The 22899-nt window shown below is 43.8% G+C and overlaps 1 protein-coding gene across 4 annotated transcripts; it reads right to left on the reverse strand.

Annotated features, from left to right (window-relative positions):
- Positions 1-1820: 1820 nt before the first annotated feature.
- LOC139550143 (WD repeat-containing protein 48-like) lies at positions 1821-22583 on the reverse strand. 4 transcript variants are annotated; one of them, XR_011669984.1, is made up of 19 exons: positions 22483-22583; positions 21396-21536; positions 21128-21203; positions 19781-19863; positions 19038-19167; positions 18618-18706; positions 18303-18404; positions 17855-18079; positions 17531-17605; positions 17072-17168; positions 8536-8741; positions 8325-8421; positions 8138-8233; positions 7838-7949; positions 4770-4857; positions 4600-4676; positions 4139-4328; positions 2811-3760; positions 1821-2577 (listed from the first exon to the last, which is right to left on the reverse strand). XR_011669984.1 is itself a non-coding variant. In XM_071360797.1 (18 exons), exons 1-18 carry the CDS (start codon positions 22528-22530, stop codon positions 3665-3667), a joined length of 2025 nt encoding a protein of 674 aa, XP_071216898.1. In that variant the 5' UTR covers positions 22531-22583; the 3' UTR covers positions 1821-3664. The 4 variants fall into 4 exon arrangements, 3 of the variants coding, with proteins under 3 accessions (XP_071216898.1, XP_071216897.1, XP_071216899.1); XM_071360797.1 differs by having other exon boundaries at positions 1821-3760; positions 7838-7946; XM_071360796.1 differs by having other exon boundaries at positions 1821-3760.
- Between the last annotated feature and the right edge of the window lie 316 nt (positions 22584-22899).

Raw genomic sequence — 22899 nt, forward strand, 5'->3', positions numbered from 1 at the left:
GCCTTTTTTGTTTCTCAACTTTTACATTAAGCATTGCATGATATTAATACATTAACACGTTCTTGCATGATATAGCAGGAACAACTGGCAAGTGTCTTCACTGACATTTTCAACCTCTCCCTGACCCGAGTCTGTAATACCTACAATACCACCATAGTCCATATGCCCAAGAATGCAACCTGCCTAAATGAAAGGCTGGTCATGGCTCACATCAACACCATCATGCCGGGAAACCCTAGACGCACTCCAATTCACATACCGCCCCAACAGATGACACACTCCACACTACCCTTTACCACCTGGCCAAAAGGAACACCTATGTGAGAATGCTGTTCATTGACTACAGCTCAGCGTTCAACACCATAGTGCCCACAGATCTCATCACTAGGCTAAGGACCCTGGGACTAAACACCTCCCTCACTAGGCTAATGGATCCTGGACTTCCTGACGAGCCGCCCCCAGGTGGTAAGGGTAGGCAACAACACATCTGCCACGCTGATCCTCAACACTGGGGCCCCTCAAGGGGTGCGTGCTTAGTCCCCTCCTGTACTCCTTGTTCACCCACGACACAACAGTGGTAGGCCTGATCAGCGACAACGATGAGACCGCCTAAAGGGAGGAGGTCAGAGACCTGGTGCCAGGACAACAACATCTCGCTCAGTGTGAGCAAGACAAAGGAGATGATCGTGGACTACAGGAAAAGGAGTGCCGAACAGGCCCCCATTAACATCAACGGGGCTGAATTGGAGCAGGTCGAGCGTTTCAAGTTCCTTGGTGACATCACCAAACTATCATTGTCCAAACACACCAAAACAGTTGTGAGGAGGGCACAACACCTTTACCCCCTGAGAAGACAAAAGATTTGACATGGGGTCTCCAGATCCTCAAAGTATTACCGCTGCACCATCGAGAGCATCCTGACTGGTTGCATCACCGCCTGGTGTGGCAACTGCTCGGCATCTGACCGTAAGGCACTACAGAGAGTAGTGCGTACAGCCCACCAAGCTTCCTGACATCCAGGACCTCTATACCAGGCGGTGTCAGAGGAAGGGCCCAAAATATTGTCAGACTCCAGTCACCCAAGTCATAGACCGTTCTCTCTGCTACTGCACGGCAACCGGTACCGGAGCGCCAAGTCTAGGACCAAAAGGCTCCTTAACAGCTTCTTCCCCCAAAGCCATAAGACTGCTGAACAATTAATCAAATGGCCACCCGGACTATTTGCATTAATATATTAATACGTTAATCAGTTGTAGCATGATAAATACGTTCGTTTTAAGATGTCATAACATGACATTAATACGTTAAGATATAGCATATGTTAAAGCATGATATTAATACGTTATAAGCAGTTGTAGCATGATATTAATACGTTATAAGCAGTTGTAGCATGATATTAATACATTGTCTCTACATATCTGAATGATTGTCTATGAAAAGCCAACTGACATTGACTCCTGAGGTGCTACCCTGGACAACCACTGATTATTATTGTTTGACCCTGCTGGTCATCTATGAACATTTGAACATCTTGGCCATGTACTGTTATAACCGGCACAGCCAGAAGAGGACTGGCCACCCCTCATAGCCTGGTTTCTTCCTAGGTTCCTGCCTTTCCAGGGAGTTTTTCCTAGCCACTGTGCTTCTACGCCTGCTGTTTAGGGTTTTAGTCTGACTTTCTGACCAGCACTTTGAGATATCAGCTGACGTACAAAGGGCTCTATAAATACATTTGATTGATGTTATTGCATGATATTAATACATTATAAGCGGGAGAATGGTGAAATGTGAGAGACAGTTAACAAATACAATACTTTCAGTCTATTAAAAACATTCAAATTTAATATGCTGTTGAAAGCCCAAAAATATACATCATCCACCAGTAGTTACAACCAACAGGGGATATAAATACTGTAGGATACGGCATCTTGCTGTCTACACCATAGAAAGTCATTCTATTTCTATGGTGTACAGTTACTGGCGCTTCCTCTTAACTCATCACCATAGTAACGCATTACTGATACACACCTTTCTTGTGGGGGGGGGGGGGGGGGAACAAGTCAATAACAAACTAAAAATAAAGACAATTTACTCAAACTAGTTATTTCACTCGTCCCAAGTAAGTGTGCATCCCATCCAATCTATGGTTTTACATATTACATTTTCAATTTGGTTACGCAGTTAAGTTATATGTATAAACACTGTAGTATGAGAATTTATATTTTTTTTAACTAACATCCTAGAACCAATTACTGCCTAGCTATATGAAACATACAATAGCCCTCTTGGAAGATGTGAATATTGGTTCATGATCATAAAACAAGTCTGGGTGGAGATTTCACTTTAAAAATGTGTAAACTTTGTCCACCAGATGCCCAATGTTACAATGTGTGATTTAAGAAATACCTTGTTTGTATCCTGATTGCTTAGACAACTACAAACATACTTGAAAATCTGTAGCCTGGTCCCAGATCATTGTCGACAATGACAGTTATAAGTTGGCTAGACAGCACAAACAGAACCAGGACCAGGCTAGGAAATCTGTCCTTTTTGATATCGTGTGCTTTTCTCAGGATTCTGAAAAAAAAAAAAAAACATTGAATCAAAAACCTTTGATCAAAGTTAATTTCTCTGACTTGTTAAACTGTACAAAAATGTTTTAAACATAGCATCCTGAAAAATAAAAAGAACATGAATTCACATAAAGCATGTTATTTACAACAACAAAAATATTCAATCTCTGAAGTCAGTCAGTCCTAATTCGGGTTGACAGAATTAAGCCATGAACAACAATATAGTCAGGGACGAACATTGATTGACTTAAATAGTTGTCCAGGTAGGTGGAGTTAGGGCCAGGAGTTGCTCCTGGTCAAGTCACACGGTAAGGAGGAACTTCAGGTCCTAGAGAGTGGAGAATCGGGATGTAGCCTCTCTTTCCCCCAGAAGTATACACTTGCATAGTCCCCTATCATGGATCTAAAAGCATAGGATTGGGGGAAAAGCAATGGCTGCAAGAAGTTTCCTGCATTGTAAAAACATACGTGAGAACTGGGACATAGTATCGGTGAAGGAAGGAGCAAAAGGCTGTTTCTGGAATGTACAAGAACAAAACAGCACATATATACATGAATGACCTACTACCAGAACTATTCCATTTTACTATGACATCACAAAGGAAAAAGGACAAACAACATTCTTTTTCATTTTAAATAACCTACATAGAGCTAGATAAAATATTTCATTCATTGATCATTCCACTATGCATTATAGCACAGTCTGCAGAAAGAAGCGCCATTCATCGTGAATCTCTCACTAGTCTCCGGGCTTCACCGGTCTGTCCGGTTGAGTTTCCTATGATACGAAGTCACCCACGTCCCTCAAATGGCCAGAGAAAACGTCTCCTCAAACCTCTGGGTTGTAATTTTATCAATACGCAACGGCAAATGGAGATAGGGAAGAAAAAAAAGTGATTCTTATTGGATAAATTCAGATTTAGTCCATGGTTTCTCCCATACGGTGTCTAATGAATAACGACCCTGATAAACAGAGTGGGTGGGGTGATACGCCTACCCTCTCACGGCCAGCCAATCATTGGGGCTGAAGATGGAGGATGGTAGGATGTGTGAAGAAACTGTCTCTTTATCCCTTAAATGAGGTGTCTGCCTCACGTAGATTTCTGCCTATAGTGAAGCGTCAAGTCTCCTCCGCTCTTCCAGATAAAATGCTTGACAGTTCGCAGGTCCATGTTTGGGTCCAGGACCTGTGGGAGAACAGAGAAGATCAACCAGGATGTGGATCAGGTGGATATCTATTTCAGTCATCACTGTCATTATTACGCTGTAATTTAACTAAACCAAAATCAGCATTGCGGCAATCTGTAATATGACATGTTAAACTAAACCAAAATAACTTCAAATCAACATCGAAGCAACCAACTACATTGCCCAAACCACCATCAAAAGTGAAGCTGTCAAGTAGTGGACTTTTTCAAAATACTTAGGAATCACAACAGATAACACACACACATTTCTCCTTCAACCATCAACAACTGAAGTCCATAATCTTTACTAAAACAGCAAAGATGTTTCCTCATTCCTCCCTAAACTACAGAAGAACGAGGAGTAGGGAGGTTTCCCACCTGGTCTTGACATATCAGTTCAATCTTCTCCTCGGCCATGTCCTCGTCCTTCTCTGTCTCTCCTGGCTTGTCATTGGCTGCCAAGGAGGAAGCAGTGGTCTGGGACTCCGTGTCCAGGTTAATGATCTTCTCATGGACGTGCTCCATCACCTTCCTCACCTGCAGCATGTCACTGGCAGACAGACGGTCCCTACACACACACACACACACACACACACACACACACACACACACACACACACACACACAGTGGAATAAAAGGATGTGTGTCAAGGGAAGTAGGATCTTGATTTACGACGGGAAACGTCGACGGTGCATTTATATACAGAGGTCAAATCGTGTGTGTTTAGGATTTATTCATGTAAGAACATCAAAGCCGAATATTAATAAAGGGACTTGGAAGTGTGGAAGGTAGTGGTTTCTCATGAAGAAACCTGAAACGGAGAAACCCAAAATGTTACTTCTTCAGTGTCTTGGCTCCAGAAGAAGAGTGGGGTTGAAGGTAGAACGGGATCTTGTTGAATTTCGGCATGTTCTTCTGAAGGACACAGAAAAAGAGGGCAAAATGTCAATTCAGTGAAGTCTGAGGCAAGAAGAGTAAAAAGCAAGGGAAGACTGAAAAGGTACTTACGTCCACGGTGATGTCTATGACCCACTGTGGGACTGTCTCATTCAGTAACATAGACTCCGTCTCCCCACCCGAGTCCCTACACAACAGTCTGAAACAGGAGACTCAACATTAGAACAGCTGAAGAACTAGAAGAACAGTACAGGGAAGTAAATCGATGTTGCAAACAGGACTGCTTTTTTGTGTGTCTTAACTGGTGATGCAAGACAAGTAATGATTGATTCTCAGATTCATTAATGATCCCATGCATGATAAAGCCTCGACAAAATTTATTTTGCTCCCAAAATTCTCTCTATAATCCCTCAATCAAATGTATTTATATAATAGTAGTGTTAGAGACGAACACACTACCCAGGTTACACTTTTTCAATCCTTCCTCCAGGGGGCAGCAGCAACCTTGTCCAAATGCTGAGCCTGGTTGATAAGCACATCAGGTGATCGTCAGTCAGTGTCCCAGCTAGCAGAGCTGTGAGGCTGCTAGTTGGCTTGGTGGTCGCGAGGCTGCCGGTCGGCTGGCTTGGTGGTCGCGAGGCTGCCGGTCGGCTGGCTTGGTGGTCGCGAGGCTGCCGGTCGGCTGGCTTGGTGGTCGCGAGGCTGCCGGTCGGCTGGCTTGGTGGTCGCGAGGCTGCCGGTCGGCTGGCTTGGTGGTCGCGAGGCTGCCGGTCGGCTGGCTTGGTGGTCGCGAGGCTGCCGGTCGGCTGGCTTGGTGGTCGCGAGGCTGCCGGTCGGCTGGCTTGGTGGTCGCGAGGCTGCCGGTCGGCTGGCTTGGTGGTCGCGAGGCTGCCGGTCGGCTGGCTTGGTGGTCGCGAGGCTGCCGGTCGGCTGGCTTGGTGGTCGCGAGGCTGCCGGTCGGCTGGCTTGGTGGTCGCGAGGCTGCCGGTCGGCTGGCTTGGTGGTCGCGAGGCTGCCGGTCGGCTGGCTTGGTGGTCGCGAGGCTGCCGGTCGGCTGGCTTGGTGGTCGCGAGGCTGCCGGTCGGCTGGCTTGGTGGTCGCGAGGCTGCCGGTCGGCTGGCTTGGTGGTCGCGAGGCTGCCGGTCGGCTGGCTTGGTGGTCGCGAGGCTGCCGGTCGGCTGGCTTGGTGGTCGCGAGGCTGCCGGTCGGTTCGGTGGTCGCGAGGCTGCCGGTCGGTTCGGTGGTCGCGAGGCTTTTCATTTGGAATCTTTAGTTTAGACTACTGTCTGTAGTTTTCCTTTCTGTATATATTTGTTTCTGTCACCACATGATAATCCACTTGGGCTCACCGACCCAAAGGGGTCAAGACAGAGCTAGCCCTGGACCTAAGGTAAGGTTGTCGTCTCCCTGGGCTCACCGACCCAAAGGGGTCAAGACAGAGCTGGCCCTGGACCTAAGGTAAGGTTGTCGTCTCCCTGGGCACACCTGCATCCAACGCGGTCCTCGTACACTGATTTCTTACAAATACGCACATTCATTCAGCTTAAGGACCATGTAGCTAGGCTAGGATCCCTAGACATAATGAGCCGTGACGATCTGAAGGATCAGGTTCCAGTGGGTCTGCTCTACAGTGTGCTCTCTCTGTCGTAGAGGGGGAATGTCATGACTCTCCTGTGATGATCTGAAGGATCAGGTTACAGTGGGTCCTCTCTACAGTGTGCTCTCTCTGTCGTAGAGGGGGAATGTCATGACTCTCCTGTGATGATCTGAAGGATCAGGTTACAGTGGGTCCTCTCTACAGCGTGCTCTCTCTCGTAGAGGGGGAATGTAATGACTCTCCTGTGATGATCTGAAGGATCAGGTTACAGTGGGTCTGCTCTACAGCGTGCTCTCTCTCGTAGAGGGGGAATGTCATGACTCTCCTGTGACGATCTGAAGGATCAGTTTACAGTGGGTCTCTCTCGTAGAGGGGGAGAGCGGGAAGTCAACTGTTTTATGGTCGGTCATAAAATACGCTGCCTCTATGCTCTGTAGTGTTCGAGATTGGAATGTAAACTGTGGAACACAGAGACCCTTGGTCATCAAAAGTTTGAAAAATTATAACAATATTTTTATTGTTGAGAATGTTGGAGTGGTCTGTGGACACTTAAGGGACAGTCATGACGAGTGTGTTTCACTTGGTGATCTCATGAAGGACAGGAATCACACAACTGTATCTCTTAAAGTGTACATTTCCCAGCTGTCAGCTTTACATCTAAATATCGTGAAACCTATGTGATTAAACATGAAACTATTTGTGAAAAGATGTAATGTGATGTTAACCTTCTAAATGAGAGTATGAATTTTCATAAAAAGCTCAACTAGTCAGTGGCCACACCCCCAGAAAACTATAACCACGAAGTATATTGTGACTTCTGGGGAAGTTAACCAGAGACTCTCTGATGAACTGACTCTCCAGCAGACGGACCGGCGATTCCAACAGAGAAGACAAAGACATACATTGCAATTATTCTCGAATGAACGGGGCCGTTCATGTGCAAAGGATTAGCATTTCAATTAATATAATTATCAACTGTGTAGTGAATCCATTTTGTCTTTCCTGCTCTCGGTCCCCACCCCTTTCCTTTGTCTACCAAGTCGTCATATCGGATTTGTCCACTAGGGACTTTTACTTTGTATCATGTAGTAACCCAAATAGCCACTGTTTGTTTGTTATGTAATTCTGTGTGATTATTTAGTTAGTAAATAAATACTTAAGGAAATGTGTATATCGCTGATTCATATTTTAGGCTAGGGTTCGTGACGTTCAGTAATGGAACTGATGAGGTAATAATACATTAATGAGAATGACTAATCGATAAGAGATGAAAATATCTGAAGAGTTATATTCAGGAAATTGGCACTCTATAAACAACATTTTTCCATGGTGCCCCGACTTCCTAGTTAGTCACATGATTAGTTTAATCACGTAATTAAATTACACAGAGAATCGATTTGATAAAATAACAGTCCACATTTAATGATAGGTCACAGACACGACACCATGTAGCTAGGCCTAAGACCCCTAGACATAATGAGTAAGGTTACAGACCATGTAGCTAGGCCTAAGATCCCTAGACTTAGCGAGTCCAACAATATTAGCAGGCTAGCTATGGGTTTCGTAAAATTTAGATATGTACCGGAACAGAGTCCTCCCTCCTGCCTCTCCGAAGATGACTGGAGTGTGTGGAGGTACCTGGAAGTACCCATTCCCCTTCTGTACCCGCGTCTCCTGCTCCCCATTCACTGCTGCTGGGGTTGGACAAGGTCAAAGGTTACTATAATCTTTTTTTACTGCTCCTATACCATGATGAAATAGTGAGTCTATGGACATTTTTTCTGGGCCTAACCCTGCGACATGGGATGTCTAACACTATAGCCGTCTACAGCCGTATCTCAGGTGAACACTGTTTTTGACAACAACAACAAGGCCCGTTTACCATGGTTGACCTCGTTCTCCTCCTCATCCATGGGGTTGATGTGCGTCCTGGGCCAGAACTCTAGCAGGGCCTGAAGTAGCAGTCCACCAAGGTTCACTATACACACACACAAACATTGCAAAGCTAAAAACAAACAAAGAAATCAGCATGAAGAAGTTATATTAAAATGAAAACCTAAAAATCGTACACTTTGGGTCCGATCCATCGGAGCTTGAGAAACCAGCATCCTTAGCAGACACCCAGGCAGCGAAGCAGTCACTCTCATCCAGCGTGATGGTCAGCATCTTATCCAGCAACACACAGAGAGAGAGAAACAACATCAACCGATCTTATCTAGCTTCACCTTTTCAAACACTGAATAAGTATAGTATTACTAAGTTATAAACCTAGAAACCTACCCCTGTCTTGAGGTCGACAGAGAACCAGTTTGGGACGTAGACTTGCTTGAACCTCTTCTTAATCTCTTCATCAAACTCTACTTTCCCTAGGTCCTCTCCCTTACAGGCTTTCAGCACGTCCCAGGATGCAACATTGTTGTTGGTGTCTTTGGTGACGATGTGCCTCTTGTCATTCAGAATGTGACACTGAATTATACTGGCCCCTCCTACAACAGCAAATATGTACAGTAGTTATCGTTTGACCACTCCTAAGACCATACAAGCCGCAAGACTAGGTTTGGGCGGTATTAAGATTTTCATACCACTTCTGTACCATACCGAAGGGCACTATTGTTTTTTAAATTTTAAATACAGTGCCATTGGAAAGCACTCAGACCCCTTGACATTATCCATGGTTTGTTCGGTTTTTATTTCTCAGAGTAAATAACTCACGGACACTAGAGAAGCTTAACCAAGTTTAATTCTTCCCAAAGGGTCGTTACAGTTCTATTCAGACAACAAAACATTTCTCACCATCACAGGTATATATATATATATATATACACATACAGTGGGGAGAACAAGTATTTGATACACTGACGATTTTGCAGGTTTTCCTACTTACAAAGCATGTAGAGGTCTGTAATTTTTATCATAGGTACACTTCAACTGTGAGATCCAAAAATCCAGAAAATCACATTGTATGATTTTTAAGTAATTAATTTGCATTTTATTGCATGACATAAGTATTTGATCACCTACCAACCAGTAAGAATTCCAGCTCTCACAGACCTGTTAGTTTTTCTTTAAGAAGCCCTCCTGTTCTCCACTCATTACCTGTATTAACTGAACCCGTTTTAACTCGTTACCTGTATAAAAGACACCTGTCCACACACTCAAACAGACTCCAAACACTCCACAATGGCCAAGACCAGAGAGCTGTGTAAGGACATCAGGGATAAAATTGTAGACCTGCACAAGGCTGGGATGGGCTACAGGACAATAGGCAAGCAGCTTGGTGAGAAGGCAACAACTGTTGGCGCAATTATTAGAAAATGGAAGAAGTTCAAGATGACGGTCAATCACCCTCAGTCTGGGGCTCCATGCAAGATCTCACCTCGTGGGGCATCAATGATCATGAGGAAGGTGAGGGATCAGCCCAGAACTACACGGCAGGACCTGGTCAATGACCTGAAGAGAGCTGGGACTACAGTCTCAAAGAAAACCATTAGTAACACACTACGCCGTCATGGATTAAAATCCTGCAGCGCACGCAAGGTACCCCTGCTCAAGCCAGCGCATGTCCAGGCCCGTCTGAAGTTTGCCAATGACCAACTGGATGATCCAGAGGAGGAATGGGAGAAGGTCATGTGGTCTGATGAGACAAAAATAGAGCTTTTTGGTCTAAACTCCACTCGCCGTGTTTGGAGGAAGAAGAAGGATGAGTACAACCCCAAGAACACCATCCCAACTGTGAAGCATGGAGGTGGAAAAATCATTCTTTGGGGATGCTTTTCTGCAAAGGGGACAGGACGACTGCACCGTATTGAGGGGAGGATGGATGGGGCCATGTATCGCGAGATCTTGGCCAACAACATCCTTCCCTCAGTAAGAGCACTGAAGATGGGTCGTGGCTGGGTCTTCCAGCATGACAACGACCCGAAACACACAGCCAGGGCAACTAAGGAGTGGCTCCGTAAGAAGCATCTCAAGGTCCTGTAGTGGCCTAGCCAGTCTCCAGACCTGAACCCAATAGAAAATCTTTGGAGGGAGCTTAAAGTCCGTATTGCCCAGCGACAGCCCCGAAACCTGAAGGATCTGGAGAAGGTCTGTATGGAGGAGTGGGCCAAAATCCCTGCTGCAGTGTGTGCAAACCTGGTTAAGAACTACAGGAAACGTATGATCTCTGTAATTGCAAACAAAGGTTTCTGTACCAAATATTAAGTTCTGCTTTTCTGATGTATCAAATACTTGTGTCATGCAATAAAATGCAAATTAAATTACTTAAAAATCATACAATGTGATTTTCTGGATTTTTGTTTCAGATTCCGTCTCTCACGGTTGAAGTGTACCTATGATAAAAAGTACAGACCTCTACATGCTTTGTAAGTAGGAAAACCTGCAAAATCGGCAGTGTATCAAATACTTGTTCTCCCCACTGTGTGTGTGTATATATATATATCCCCACTTTGGACACTCCTCCTCTCCAATCCTTACATCTTATGGTTCCACAGGAAGAGGGTAACAGGATAGTAAACCCTTATTACTCCCTTCAGGGGATCTGACCTCACCACCTGACCTCAACCCCTCCTTCACCCTAATCCAAAGATGTCCATCTGCCTCCCCTATAGTCTAGTCAAGGACCATATCACCTCCACCCTACCGGACACCCTAGACCCGCTCCAATTTGCTTACCGACCCAATAGGTCCACAGACGACGCAATCGCAACCACACTGCACACTGCCCTAACCCATCTGGACAAGAGGAATACCTATGTGAGAATGCTGTTCATCGACTACAGCTCAGCATTTAACACCATAGTACCCTCCAAACTCGTCATCAAGCTCGAGACCCTGGGTCTCGACCCCGCCCTGTGCAACTGGGTCCTGGACTTCCTGATGGGCCGCCCCCAGGTGGTGAGGGTAGGTAACAACATCTCCACCCCGCTGATCCTCAACACTGGGGCCCCACAAGGGTGCGTTCTGAGCCCTCTCCTGTACTCCCTGTTCACCCACGACTGCGTGGCCATGCACGCCTCCAACTCAATCATCAAGTTTGCAGATGACACTACAGTGGTAGGCTTGATTACCAACAACGACGAGACGGCCTACAGGGAGGTGAGGGCCCTCGGAGTGTGGTGTCAGGAAAATAACCTCACACTCAACGTCAACAAAACAAAGGAGATGATTGTGGACTTCAGGAAACAGCAGAGGGAGCACCCCCCTATCCACATCGACGGGTCAGTAGTGGAGAAGGTGGAAAGTTTTAAGTTCCTCGGTGTACACATCACGGACAAACTGAATTGGTCCACCCACACAGACAGCGTTGTGAAGAAGGCGCAGCAGCGCCTCTTCAACCTCAGGAGGCTGAAGAAATTCGGCTTGTCACCAAAAGCACTCACAAACTTCTACAGATGCACAATCGAGAGCATCCTGTCGGGCTATATCACCGCCTGGTACGGCAACTGCTCCGCCCACAACCGTAAGGCTCTCCAGAGGGTAGTGAGGTCTGCAGAACGCATCACCGGGGGCAAACTACCTGCCCTCCAGGACACCTACACCACCCGATGTCACAGGAAGGCCATAAAGATCATCAAGGACAACAACCACCCAAGCCACTGCCTGTTCACCCCGCTATCATCCAGAAGGCGAGGTCAGTACAGGTGCATCAAAGCAGGGACCGAGAGACTGAAAAACAGCTTCTATCTCAAGGCCATCAGACTGTTAAACAGCCACCACTAACATTTAGCGGCCGCTGCCAACATACTGACTCAACTCCAGCCACTTTAAAAATGGGAATTGATGGAAATTATGTAAAAATGTACCACTAGCCACTTTAAACAATGCCACTGAATATAATGTTTACATACCCTACATTACCCATCTCATATGTATATACTGTACTCTATATCATCTACTGCATCTTGCCATCTTTATGTAATACATGTACCACTAGCCACTTTAAACTATGCCACTTTATGTTTACATACCCTACAGTACTCATCTCATATGTATATACCGTACTCTATACCATCTACTGCATCTTGCCTATGCCGTTCTGTACCATCACTCATTCATATATCTTTATGTACATATTCTTTATCCCTTTACACTTGTGTGTATAAGGTAGTAGTTGTGGAATTGTTAGGTTAGATTACTTGTTGTTATTACTGCATTGTCGGAACTAGAAGCACAAGCATTTCGCTACACTCGCATTAACATCTGCTAACCATGTGTATGTGACTAATAAAATTTGATTTGATTTGATTTATAGCAATCCTTTGATCTCCTCCCGTCCACCCAGCACATTCAACAGCCACTCTGTCTTTCTACAGATCTCACTCCTTTATATACTATGCGTCTGATCTATCATGTCTTTTAATATCTCAATGTTCAAAGTTTAGAATTCAACAGGTTACAGCCTTATTCTAATACAGATTAAATCGCCCCCCCCCCCCATCAATCTACACACACTGACAAAGCAAAAACAGGCTTGTAGAAATTTTTGCAAATTTAAAATAAAATAAAAAAAATATTTAAAAAAATTCACATTTACATAAGTATTCAGACCCTTTACTCAGTCCTTTGTTGAAGCACCTTTGGCAGTGATTACAGCCTCGAGTTTTCTTGGGTATGACGCTACAAGCTTGGCACACCTGCATTTGGTGTTTCTCACATTGTTCTTGTCGTGGAATATTGCAAGTTTATGTTATAATGCTTGTATTACATTATAATAGTTGTTACATTCGACAGAATAGAGTATTGTGTGTGTGTTCCACTGAGGATGAGCCTCTATGAGATAGCACTGACAGAGGAGATTTACGATGTCTTTGGGTGATAAAGCCTAAAGAGCATTCCAGATAACATGAGCTAATGGTTCTGTTCTATGCCGTATCAGGGAGAGACGGTTCCCTTTTGGAGTAAGAGGGCCAGACACTGGTCTTTACAATGAGAACTGTTGACACAGCAGTAACTGTCTGCTATGTTTTATAGATATCGTTCATACAAATCTTAACCTTTCTGAACTGTTCCTAAGATCTGTGGTTCGTCAGTGTAAGTTGAGAGGGGTGTATCTTGGCTATAAAAGACCTTTGTACTTTTCTGTTGGTACTTCTCCACGGTCCATTAGAAATAGTGAATTGTTGAAAGTCAAATGCTATTGCAAAGCTTATTATTAAAGATGTAGTTTAAGTACAACTCTGACTGGTGTGTAGTTTGTAACTCTCCTCATTTGGTAAAGCAGAAATATGCCACCACATTCTCTACAGATCCTCTCAAGCTCTGTCAGGTTGGATGGGGAGCGTCACTGCACAGCTATTTTCAGGTTTCTCCAGAGATGTTCAGTTGGGTTCAATTCCAGGCTCTGGCTGGGCCACTCAAGGACATTCAGAGACTTGTCCCGAAGCCAAACCTGTATTGTCTTGGCTGTGTGCTTAGGGTCGTTGTCCTGTTGGAAGGTGAACGGTCACCCCAGTCTGAGGTCCTGAGCGCTCTGGAGCAGGTTTTCATCAAGGATATCTCTGTACTCTGACGAGTCTCCCAGTCCCTGCCTCTGAAAAATATCCCCACAGCATGCTGCCACCACCACCTGACGTGATGCTTGGCATTCAGGCCAAACAGTTCAATCTTGGTTTCATTAAACCAGAGATTCTTATTTCTCATGGTCTGAGAGTCTTTAGGTGCCTTTTGGCAAACTCCAAGTGGGCTGTCATGTGATTTTTACTGAGGAGTGGTTTCCATCGGGCCACTCAAACATAAAAGGCCTAATTGGTGTAGTGCTGCAGAGATGGGAGAACCTGCCAGAAGGACAACCATCTCCACAGAGGAACTCTGGAGGTCTGTCAGAGTGACCATCGGGTTCAGGTCACCTCCCTGACCAAGGCCATTCTCCCCTGATTGCTCAGTTTGGCTGGACGGCCAGCTCTAGGAAGAGTCTTGGTGGTTCCAAACTTCTTTCATTTAAGAATGATGGAGGCTACTGTGTTCTTGGGGCCCTCAATGCTGCAGAAATGTTTTGGTATCCTTCCCCAGATGGATCTGTGCCTCGACACAATCCTGTCTCTGAGCCCTACGGACAATTCCTTTGACGTCATGGCTTGGTTTTTGCTCTGACATGCACTGTCAACTGTGGGACCTTTATATAGACAGGTGTGTGCCTTTCCAAATAATGTCCAATCAATTGAATTTACCACAGATGGACTCCAAATAAGTTCTAGAAACATCTCAAGGATGATCAATGGAAACAGGTTGGACCTGAGCTCAATTTCTAGTCTCATAGCAAAGGGTCTGAATACTTACGTAAATAAGGTGTTTGTTTATTTTTAATATATTTGCCCAATTTTTTGGGCAAATATAATACATTTTGCTTTGTCATTATGGGGTATCGCCTTTAGATTGATGAAGGAAAAATAATAATTTAATACATTTTAGAATAAGGCTTTACCGTAAATTATTTTTGTAAAGTGTCAAGGAGTCACTGCACTGTGTGATATATTTAAGCAATAAAACCACGAAGAGGGGTGTTATATGGCCAATATACCGCGGCCAAGGGCTGTCTTTATGTATGACGCAACGCGGAGTGCCTGGACACAGCCCTTAGCCGTGGTATATTGTCCATACATCAAATCCCCAAGGCGCCTTATTGCTGTTATAAACTGGTTACCAACGTAATTAGAGCAGTAAAAATAAATGTTTTGTAATACAACTGAGCAAGAGGACAAGTACATTAAGAGTGTCTAGTTTGAGAAACAGACAACTCACAAGTCCTCAACTGGCAGCTTCATTAAATAATACCCGCAAAACTATAAAGATTGTACTTTTTGGACACCAGTCTCAACGTTAACAGTGAAGAGGCGACTCCGAGATGCTGGCCTTCTAGGCAGAGTTTCTCTGTCCAGTGTCTGTGTTCTTTTGCCCATCTTAAGCTTTTATTTTTAATGGCCAGTCTGAGATATGGCTTTTTCTTTGAAACTCTGCCTAGAAGGCCGGCATCCCGGAGTCGCCTCTTCACAGTTGATGTTGAGACTGGTGTTTTGTGGGTACTATTTAATGAAGCTGCCAGTTAAGGACTTGAGAGGCATCTGTTTCTCAAACTAGACACTCTTAATGTACTTGTCCTCTTGCTCAGTTGTGCACCGGGGCCTCCCACTCGTTCTATTCTGGTTAGAGCCAGTTTGTGCTGTTCTGTGAAGGAAGTAGTATACAGCATTGTACCAGATTTTCTATTTCTTGGCAATTTCTCACATGGAATAGCCTTCAATTCTTAGAACAAGAATAGACTGACAAGTTTCAGAAGAAAGTTTTTTTGTTTCTGGCCATTTTGAGCCTGTAATCGAACCCACAAATGCTGATGCTCCAGATACTCAACAAGTCTAAAGAAGGCCAGTTTTATTGATTCTTTAAATCAGAACAACAGTTTTCAGCTGTGCTAACATAATTGTAAAAGGGTTTGATCAATTCGAATTTTAAAATTACAAACTTGGATTAGCTAACACAACGTGCCATTGGAACACAGGAGTGATGGTTGCTGATAATGGGCTTCTGTACGCCTGTAGATATTCCTTTTTTTTTATCAGCCGTTTCCAGCTACAATAGTAATTTACAACATTAACAATGTCTACACTGTATTTCTGATCAATTTGATGTTATTTTAATGGACAATAAATGTGCTTTTCTTTTAAAAACAAGGACATTTCTAATTGACCACAAACTTTTGAACGGTAGTGTGTGTGTGTGTGTGTGTATACACAGTTGAAGTCGGAAGCTTACATACACTTAGGTTGGAGTCAATAAAACTCATTTTTCAACCACTCCACAAATTTCTTGTTAACAAACTATAGTGTTTTCCAACAATTGTTTACAGACAGATTATTTCACTGTATCACAATTCCAGTGGGTCAGAAGTTTACATACATTAAGTTGACTGTGCCTTTAAACAGTTTGGAAAATTCCAGAAAATTATGTCATGGCATTAGAAGCTTCTAATAGGCTAATTGACATAATTTGAGTCAATTGGAGGTGTACCTGTGGATGTATTTCAAGGCCTACCTTCAAACTCAGTGCCTCTTTGCTTGACATCATGGGAAAATCAAAAGAAATCAGCCAAGACCTCAGAAAAAAAATTGTGGAGGTCTACAAGTCTGGTTCATCCTTGGGAGCAATTTCAAAATGACCTCAATCCTATAGGCAATTTGTAGCCAGAACTGAAAAAGCATGTGCAAGCAAGGAGGCCTACAAACCTGACTCAGTTACCCCAGCTCTGTCAGGAGGAATGGGACAAAATTCACCCAACTTATTGTGGGAAGCTTGTGGAAGGCTACCTGAAACGTTTGACCCAAGTTAAACAATTTAAAGGCAATGCTCCAAATACTAATTGAGTGTATGTAAACTTCTGACCCACTGGGAATGTGATGAAAGAAATAAAAGCTGAAATAAAATCTCTCTACGATTATTCTGACATTTCACATTCTTAAAATAACGTGGTGATCCTAACTAAATGTCAGGAATTGTGAAAAACTGAGTTTAAATGTATTTGGCTAAGGTGTATGTAAACTTACACACACATACACACACTTATTTTTTGGGGTATTGAAAATCATACTGTCGGTATTTCGAATTACCCTGGTATACACTATAAACGATATATCGCCCAAGCCTAGTTCATGGTTAGAAACTACGGTCACTTCTGCCTCTCCTCACAACCACTGCATTCAGTAAGAGATAGTTAAAAACAATGAGGATCTATTTAAGTGAGGGCATCAAACAGCTTGCACTAAGATTCATGTGAAAACTACATCCAGTTAGGTAGATCACTCCACACCCACTAACGAAGCCGTACCTTTGATGACCTGTTCAGGCGTTGTACACAGTGGGGTCATGGGAGTGATGATGTCATAATCCCCAGACGCCCGGAAGTTGTGGATTCCCTTTAAACACTGCAACAGAAATTAATTAAGAAATCTTTTTCTTTTCTTTTTTAAGATTAAAAAAAAACTGAATTGACACTAACCCTGACACATAGAAAGCCCTAGAATGATCTCGGAGGGCACTAGCCCTGACACATAGAAAGCCCTAGAATGATCTCTGAGGGCACTAGCCCTGACACATAGAAAGCCCTAGAATGATATCTGAGGGCACTAGCCCTGACACATAGAAAGCCCTAGAATGATCTCTGAGGGCACTAGCCCTGACACATAGAAAGCCCTAGAATGATCTCTGAGGGCACTAGCCCTGACACATAGAATGCCCTAGAATGATCTCTGAGGGCATCCGAAGACATGGCATACTTATTGTTTACCCATTTGTTAACAGATGACTTGGTGGTGGAGACCCAGATAACAGGAGGAGGGTCAGCTGTCCTGTCCAGTTCCATCTGAGGAGGAGAGGGATAGCCCCTGTCAGACCCAGGTTAACATACACAACCACACACACAACCAACCTCCACCCCACCCTCTGTAGCTCAGCTGGTAGAGCGTGGTGCTTGCAACACCAGGATACTGGGTTTGATTCCCGGGACCACCCGTACGTAGAAATGTACGCACGACTGTAAATCACTTTGGATGAATTAAAGCATCTGCTAAATGGCATATATTATTAACAACAACCAGTCCCATGCCCTTACCTTCAGTACAGGGGCCTTCTCCTCACAGATGAGTACTCTGATATCAGGGTTCCTCAGATCGGTGCAGAAGATCTTCTTGTCTCTGCCTCCAGAGTAGATGTGTGTGAAGGCGTCGTTCACCTGCAGGGCCCACACTCCCTCGTCGTGGACCCGATACGTAGCGATACACCTCTGTTGCCCCAGAGACCACAACCTGATGGTTCCATCTGAGCTGCCTGACAGACACTGGGAACCACAGAGAGAGGAGAGTTAGACTGATGGACAACCAAACAGAAAGGGTCCATGTAATAGAGGGTCAGATACAATGTAGCAAAAAATGTTGAGACGGAAAAAGAAAAAACTCCTTATTTTAGGACCAAGTTCTGGTAGAACCTCTTACGTTTCACTTAATTTTTAATAACCATTTTCTAAAAATGTATTATCTGTGCTGTTTTGAGATATACCTTACCTGTGTGCCGTCCCTGTTCAGCAACAGCGACTTGACGTTGTCGGAGTGGCCTTTCAGTTTCATCAGCTTAGCACACGTCCTAGGGTCCCATACTCTCAGGACCTGATGAAACGTCAACAGATTGAAAAGACAACAACTGTCTACAAACATGCAATAGAACTTGTGCTTGGTAAATAAAAGGTGACCTTTCAAAAAAGGCAGCCAACAACTGCCGTCAAAACTGTAGACATAAAATTAAATTGTATTAATTTAAATAAAACATGAACTTTAACCTGGCAAAAAAAAAAAAAGGTGACTAAAATGTTGCCCTCTAACCTTTTCAGTGGAGCCAGATACGATGACTGTCCCCATCTGGTTCATAGCCAAGCTGTAGATTGAGTCTTTGTTCCCACTGAGGGACGACGCTGTCACACACACACACACACACACACAACGTTCAGCGCACAGGTTTGTGTTTGTAAAAACATTATTTTAAGGGCACGTACTGCATCGGAAAATAATAGGCTTTGCGGTATGAAAGATTGATTTCTGCCTCAACAAATACCTGTTCTCCAGACACAAATTAAGTCTAGTCCTGGACCAAAAACGTCTTTCAATGGCGAATCTTCATTGAGAATGCTATTTAGTCCTGGACTAGGCTTCATCTGTGTCTACGAAACCGGCCTGTGGAGGTGTTTTTAAACTCAATGGGACTCATCTTCTAAATATTGTAGAAATCAATAAAATGACATTTACTGGTGACAGTGTTGTTGGAGGCAGTCAGTGCTGTTAGTGTGTTGACATCCCACAGGAAGATCTGTCTGTCTAACCCTGCTGACGCCACCAGCTCCTTGTCTTTAGCATATGCCAATGCCTTCACATAGTCCTGGCAGGGGAAAATACAACATCACTTTGTGGTCTTCACATAGTCCTGCCAGGGGGAAATACAAAATCACTTTTTGGTCTTCACATAGTCCTGCCAGGGGGAAATACAAAATCACTTTTTGGTCTTCACATAGTCCTGCCAGGGGGAAATACAACATCACTTTGTGGTCTTCACATAGTCCTGCCATGGGGAAAATACAACATCAACATCACTTTGTGGCCTTCACATAGTCCTGCCAGGGGGAAATACAACATCAACATCACTTTGTGGCCTTCACATAGTCCTGCCAGGGGGAAATACAACATCAACATCACTTTGTGGCCTTCACATAGTCCTGCCAGGGGGAAATACAACATCAACATCACTTTGTGGCCTTCACATAGTCCTGCCAGGGGGAAATACAAAATCACTTTTTGGTCTTCACATAGTCCTGCCAGGGGGAAATAAAAAATCACTTTTTCCTTCTTTCAAATAGGAAAGCTCTATTATACTGTTTAAAAATACGCACAGATAATATACACACAATATCCACAGCAGGACAATATTCTGTAAATGGACATATTTCTGAACCACAAAGCCCAAATATTGAGTGTAGAAGAAGAAGAAGCACCACCTTGTGAGTTCGTAACGTTGACATGCAGAATCCTTTCTGTGCGTTCCACACTTTCACTGTCGTGTCTGATGAAGCAGATATCACTGGAAAGAAAGAATTTTAAAAAGTGAATTATAAAATCAGAATGTTTCTACTACATTAGGCTACGGATAATGATGGAATGACTGTCGTCGTTTGGGATGTTGCTACAAGCTATGCGGTGTTCAATACTGTTACAGGCTTTGGGTTTTCCTATTTATATTTTAAGGTTGGACGTTAGCACGTGGGGCGCACCGATTGGTTCCACCTCGTTAGTCCGTATGTGTTACACCTGTGCTGGCACAGGTGATATTTAAGAGTGGCTGGCCTATGCCCTGGTGCTCTTGAGAGATATGAAGAGTTAGCACCTTTAGTTGGTGCTCCATATTTGATTAAAAAAAAAAATTTAACTATATTTTATCTGATCTTAACTGGTTTCATTTTGCTCCACCTTTTGGTTTTCTTCCTGTCTTTAAGTTTGGGGTATTTTTTTTATTTTTTTAGCCTCTTTGGCCAATTCTAGTGGGCTCATGATGGGTGTCTTAGGTCCCAGTTGTTGTTGCTAGACAACTTTCAGTGGACAACATGAGTGTCTTTTAGAACCCTGACCAAGTCAGTGGCCTTGTGTTCAATCCCTGGCTGAGGCATACCAAAGACTGTAAAAATGGGACCAAGTCTAGGACCAAAAGGCTCCTCAACAGCTTCTACCCCCAAGCCATTAGACTGCTGAACAATTAATAAAATCGCCACCGGACAATTTACATTGACCCCCCTTCCCTTTTGTACACTGCTGCTACTCTGTTTATTATCTATGCATAGTCACTTTACCCCTACCTACATATGACCTCAACTAACCTGTACCCCCGCACACTGACTCAGTACCACCTGTATATAGCCTCGTTATTGTTATTTACTTTAGTCTACTTGGTAAATATTTTCTTAACTCTTCTTGAACTGCACTGTTGGTTAAGGGCTTGTAACTAAGCATTTCACGGTAAAGTCTACACTTGTTGTATTCGGTACATGTGACAAATAAAGTTTGATGTGATGTGTCTCTGTTTGGCACTCAGCTTTAAGGAGATAGATAGGGGGTAAGGCCCTGCGAAAGACTAGCGTCCTGTTCAGGGGGTGTACTTGTACATTAAGCTACTTCACGCTACAGAAACAGGAGATAGGCTCCTGCTCCTATGAGCCAGTCTGGCTCGCTCATGCAAGGCTACCTACTTACTTACTTAGAACCCCACCTGTTTTGGTTGTTAGTCTGTTAGTTCCCCCTTCTGTTTGAGTGACAATTTTTGGTTTCTTGCTGGGGAACATAACAATACTCACATGTCTTTCCATTGCAACAGAGGACGATGTCATTGACCCAGTCTGTATGGTGCTCCATGGAAGCGATGTAAGGGTCCTGCAATGGTAAAATAACATTCACTTAACATAAGTGGTGACAGGGGTGGTTTCCCAAACACAGATTAAGCCTAATCGTGGTCTTAAAACACATTCAATGGAGATTATACAGGAAACCAGCTCACAAAGGGTTAGGATAGGGATATGCTAATATTCGTATTTATCAAAGGGTGACTGGGCCACAATACAGTACCTTGTGCTGGTTGACACTCCATATCCTGATGATAGAGTCTCTTCCGGCCGTGAAGAGCCGGTTCAGTGTAGGGTCCAGCTGAAGAGCATTCACCCCATTGCGATTGTACTTCTCCACCTCGTCTCTTATCACATAAGATACCTGCAAATAAAGTTGGAGGGGGATGGTCAATAATATCCTGAACAGACCCCTGCTATAGCATTGGCGCATGCGTGACTAACGCTTTGGCCCAAAGTTTTTATTTTACCTTTATTTAACCAGGTAGGCCAGTTGAGAACAAGTTTCTCATTTATAACTGCGACCTGGCCAAGATAAAGCAAAGCAGTGCGACACAAACAACAACACAGTTACACATAAACAAACGTACAGCCAACAACACAATAGAAAAATCTATATAAGTTGGCTGAGGCTCCATGACATTCACTTATGCATTACATCAACTTATCTAGCTAGTTCATCGAGGATTAGTCCGCATCTTTAGCTAGCTAGCTTGTAAGCTACAGGCTAACGTTTCAAGATCCTAGCTAGCTGGCACAGCTTTTTAAAATCTTTATTTAGCTAGGGTTAGGGTTAGTCAGTTAAGAACAAATTTGTATTTACAATCACGGCCTACACCGGCCAAACTCAGACGACGCTGGGCCAATTGTGCGCCGCCCTATGGGACTCCCAATCACGGCCGGTTGTGATACAGTCTGGATTCGAACCAGGTTGTCTGTAGTGACGCCTCTAGCTGAGATGCAGTGCCTTAGACCACTGCGCCACTTGGGAGCCAGCTAACATGTTAGAATCGCAATTATCAATTCAATGACAATTTACACATACCCTAAGAAATGCAACAATGATTAAATACAATTGTCGCACAACTCAGGTTCATTAAGTTACTTTGTTCGAGCAAATCGCTTCAAATCGTGTGTTTAGCATGCTAGGTACGTTAGCTAGCTTGAGATGAGTCAACAGTAACGAGATACGCATTCTTGGATTGCAATTTGCATCGACTTTCCAAGATTAGTGGTGCACATTGTCACACTATTTTGAATAGTGTGCATTTTCATGTATACAGAGTTGTATTACAGAAATATCAATTGACCTGTACTTTCCTTCGCCCAGCGGCATTCTGTCTGTGGTGGGCCGCCATCTTACATGTTGACAGTCAACCCTCAGACGTCACATCCGAGAAGAAACAACATGCACAGATAGAATAATGACACTGATATTTCACCGGATGTATAAATGTGAAGCATCCGCTTGGCGTTTCCAATCACAAGCAAATATGGCTGGCAGTGGGAGAAGATTGAACGAGATGGATTGTGACCGACATTATGCACACTTTCTCATCGATGAATAATTTGATCTCAATACAGTTTTATGTATTTAAAACTAGAATATTTTATGAAATGTAGACTTTGCCAAAGTTTTAAAACATCGCGTTGTTTAGGAGTGCAAAGGTGAATTTAGGTAGTGCACACATGCACTTCACAGAGTAGACGTTGACTAACTGAAACAT

The sequence above is a fragment of the Salvelinus alpinus genome, chromosome 23 (genome assembly GCF_045679555.1).
Source record: "Salvelinus alpinus chromosome 23, SLU_Salpinus.1, whole genome shotgun sequence".
NCBI lineage: Eukaryota > Metazoa > Chordata > Actinopteri > Salmoniformes > Salmonidae > Salvelinus > Salvelinus alpinus.

What these genes read in the sequence shown, in the direction of transcription:
- LOC139550143 (XM_071360796.1), bottom strand. Translation starts at nt 22,530, where the DNA reads ATGGCGGCCCACCACAGACAGAATGCCGCTGGGCGAAGGAAAGTACAG. An exon ending in CAACGTTACGAACTCACAAG is followed by an intron (nt 19,168 to 19,780) that starts GTGGTGCTTCTT and finishes TTCCCCTGCCAG; the next exon opens with GACTATGTGAAGGCATTGGC. An exon ending in GCCTGAACAGGTCATCAAAG is followed by an intron (nt 8,742 to 17,071) that starts GTACGGCTTCGT and finishes TTGCTGTTGTAG; the next exon opens with GAGGGGCCAGTATAATTCAG.